Genomic DNA, 3,909 nt, shown 5'->3' with positions numbered 1-3,909 from the left:
AAGAAATCATTTAAGGATTACGATGTTGATGAGTACTCTCTGAGTCATAGACCCAACAATAAAATCAAAAATTATTATAGTATATTAAAGAACAAAATTGATACACGAAATCAATCGGGATTAATATATAAAATTCCCTGTCTAAATTGTCCAGTTATATGTATAGGTTAGACAAAGTAATATTGGGTGACAGAATTTATCAACACAATAATGATTTGAAAAACAAGGAGAGACATCCAAATAAAACGGCACTAGTACAGCATGCAACCAAAAACCAGCATATTTTTGATTTTGAAAATACAATTTTACATAAAGAAAATAATACATTCAAAAGGAAAATACTTGAATCCATTTACATATCCGAAAATATTGATTATACAGAGAATTTCAAAACAGATACAAGAAATTAGAACCAACACTATGCAGAGATATTAAGTAAAATTAATTTATGAAAAATATAGAATAAATTGAATGTGGATAGTTATAATTAGCCTTGATAGGAATTTTACTAATGAAATAAAGAGGAAAATTGACAGTGTAGTTATAATAAATAATTTTAATGCTTGAACTGAGTGAAGGAAGGTTACAAGCATTGTTGTGATAAAGTTTTAACAAATAGTGACTGTGATAAAAGATTTTAATTTTGGTTTTAATGTGAATATTGACTAATTAGGTAATTAAACATATGTGTGATATACTTATTCACAAAAAAAAAAATGTTTTACCTAATGTTTTAATGTTTCATAGAAATTGTTGTTTTGACCTGGGCAGAATAGTCTGGATGGAGTTAGAATTTTTAAATCATATAATTCCAAATTTGTATTAAAGTAAGATAAATTATAAATAATAATGTTAAGTGTTTTGCAATGTTTGAGGATCATACATGTAATAAAAGCTGTTTTGTAGTAGATTGTCCCTGGAAGGCACCAACAGGTTAATCATTCCTGTTGGTGCCTTCCTTTTCCCTTCGTCTACTCTCTCCTCGGCTTCCAGAGGGCTCTTTGGCGGTGTTCTTACGCACTCATGATTTTTTAGCAGAATAGAAGACCGCTCTTGCCAAGGGTAACGAGTGTGAGTGCCTTTTGTTTTCTCGGCCACATGGGGCGCTGGTGTTACAATTGGCAACATAATTGTAGGTTGTTTCAAGTCAACACACATAATGACTCAATTTTATATAATTTATGCCATTCGGTTAATTGTAGTAATTAATTAGAGTGTACATTAGGCATGTTTGCTTTGTATTATGCTTTAGGGATATAAGACATCAATTTGAGGCATTAAGTTATAACCACAAATTTTGATTTATCCTTAGTTATATATTTATCTAAATAATTTAATTTATATCCATTTTAATCTTAACACATTTTATTTTTCTTATAAGTCCGAGGTTTCGGCCATCCGGCCATCCTCAGGGACAATCGACACTCGTTAGCCTTGGCAAGAGCGGTCTTCTATTCTGCTAAAAAATCATGAGTGAGTAAGAACACTGCCGAAGAGCCCTCGGGAAGCCGAGGAGAGAGTAGACGAAGGGAAATGGAAGGCACCAACAGGAATCATTAAAACATGAAGTAAGTCCACATCTTTCCACACAACTTATTGCTAGAGATAATTATTATTATTATGATGATGGTGATGATGTTATCTCTAGCAATAAATGTTCATTCCGGGCACCCTTCATCCTTGTAATAACAATATATTTAGTGTTTAATCATTCTCTCCTGTTCAACCAACCTCTATAAATAAATTTTCTTAATGTCACATTATACTTTATTTAATTTTTTATTTATAAAGTCCACTACAAAGTCAACAAGCAATTCAAAAGTGAAGGAGTGCCTGGCATTGGGTTGAAGGCGTACTTCATACAATGTTATTGAACACTGTTACAAAATAGTACAACGAGAATTAGTTGCACTATCTTGACTTACATTGGGAACAACCTGATCAGAGGGGACAATCTAGTGCAAAATATTAATAATGATAACGATATTATTAATTCAATAAACACATGGATGGTCTTAAAGCTGATCTTGTGGATTTGAAATGTGAGGATTATGAGTTGAGAAAGGTGTGTAGGCAGTAATGGGTGTATCAATATTAGACGAAAATGTGAAAGCTAGCAAGAACAATATTTATTTACGGTACTTAAAAAAAATCTTATAAATATAATTACACTTTTTCTTTTAACTTCTTCACAAGCGTTTTTAGATCCTCTGCAATATTTTCTTTTATTCCCGTTTCACTGAATACTCTAATATTGAATCCTTCTTCGCCTTTTGTTGCGAAAGCTTCCGTAATATCCATGGCGTCATCAGTTTTAGAAGTATCTATCGCATAGCCACTAGCGAATAATGCCAATATGAAAAAAGACAGACGTTCCATGTTTTCTTCGATTTCAATCAGGCTGGGCAAGGACCCTTGGAAACCAAACCTGTTTAGAGAACTCATCAGGGAGTCGTAGTAGAATATAATGAGACTCTTATAATTTTGGCGACGTAAGTTTGGTTTGATGCTTGTGTATATGTAGTAGATCAGGTCTAAGCATGGGCTATCGTAGTGAGAAAACTGGAAGTCGATAAATCTAAAATTAAAAAGATCATTATTTTTCTAAATATTCTATTTATTTTTTTTTTCAAATGATTAAAAGTATTGTACTCTTTTAATAATCCTACCAATTGCAAAAATTGTATACTTTTAATAATGAGTTAATAATTGACCGTGGATTGATATAATGAGGAGAATATGGTTGGGGTGCGGTGACCAAACCAATATGTAAAATTAAAAAAAGAAAAATATAAAGGGTGAGGAGGAATAATTAAAAAATATATAAAGAAATAAAAAACAGGGGGAACATTTTTTTTTCATGCATTCCATTTGGATTTTTTTTTTCGGTAGGATCTTTGGCAGCCCAAACCAGACTTCTCCACGCCTGCCCATCTTGTGCTAGTGCTTCCAGTTTGGTATCGTTGTCAATTTTGTCTATCCGCCTGATTTTCGACCTCTCACGTGGTCTCTTGCCAACTATACTGGCATTCATTAGGGGTATTCATGATGTTGTGTTAAATTTAAAATGTTTTACCATGTTAAATGTTATAACTATAGGACTGTGAGCAGCCCTATTTGAAGTCATGTTAAACGTTAAATGCATAAGAGCCCCTAGCGGATTTTCTCAGCAACTTGTTCTATAAGCCTTTATGTTCATAACCTTTCCTTCCAGAGCCTCTTGTTATTGTTTACTTCAAATTTGATTTAAGTTTCAGTTTTGATTTAAGCAATTTATTACAAGATGCCTAGAGTGAGTGAAAAATGGAATTTGTGTGAAAGTTTAGCTTATGAGTGTCTTATTGATCTTCAAACTTGTGAGGAAGAGAATAAAGATGAGCTAATTGACAACTGTATTGAAAGTTTTTGAGTTTAGGTTGTTGCTAATTTTCATATTGTGCATCTTTGAATAAAATTATATATAAAAAATTATGTTCTTAGAAAAATGAAATTTAATAAAAGTTGTTATTATGTCTATAATCCACTTTTTTAGTATTTATTGTATTAATGAACCCATTATCCTCCTATCTTCAAACCTTATGTATTGTTTAAGAATAAAATCACTTATTTTCAGTAATTTCTTTGAAAAATTTTCTAACAAGCGTATATAGCATGTTATATGTCAGGTAAAAGTTAATTTAAATAGCTACAAAATGTCACTCCTCCTATGTTTTTACCTTAATCTATAATGAATGGAGCTATTTGTATTTAAAAAACAAGCCATTAACAATTTAGAAATCTATAGAGCTATAATTTCAAAACTGGTGAACATAATTTAATAAAACTTGGATGTTCCTGTTAGGTGGCAGGAAGCTTTATGGAAACTACTTTGGTGTCAAATTTTATTAGATTATGAGATAATGAGGTAAA

General features: G+C 31.5%; 1 protein-coding gene across 5 annotated transcripts in view; it reads right to left on the bottom strand.

The window, feature by feature from the left end:
- Nucleotides 1-2,107: 2,107 nt before the first annotated feature.
- The window catches only part of LOC106684119 (uncharacterized), a 33,742-nt gene continuing 31,940 nt past the window's right edge, over nt 2,108-3,909 (bottom strand). For all 5 annotated transcript variants that reach the window (XM_014426016.3, XM_014426015.2, XM_014426014.2 and 2 more), the window contains one exon: nt 2,108-2,578. In XM_014426016.3, the coding sequence (XP_014281502.1) occupies nt 2,167-2,578 (412 nt within the window). In that variant the 3' untranslated portion in view covers nt 2,108-2,166. The remainder of the gene's footprint in view (nt 2,579-3,909) is intronic.

This window comes from Halyomorpha halys, unplaced genomic scaffold (assembly GCF_000696795.3).
Source record: "Halyomorpha halys isolate HHAL.00 unplaced genomic scaffold, Hhal_1.1 Scaffold544.1, whole genome shotgun sequence".
NCBI classification, from domain to species: Eukaryota; Metazoa; Arthropoda; class Insecta; order Hemiptera; family Pentatomidae; genus Halyomorpha; species Halyomorpha halys.
The sequence above is the reverse complement of the archived record's forward strand: the minus strand, read 5'-3'. Positions and strand labels throughout refer to the sequence as shown.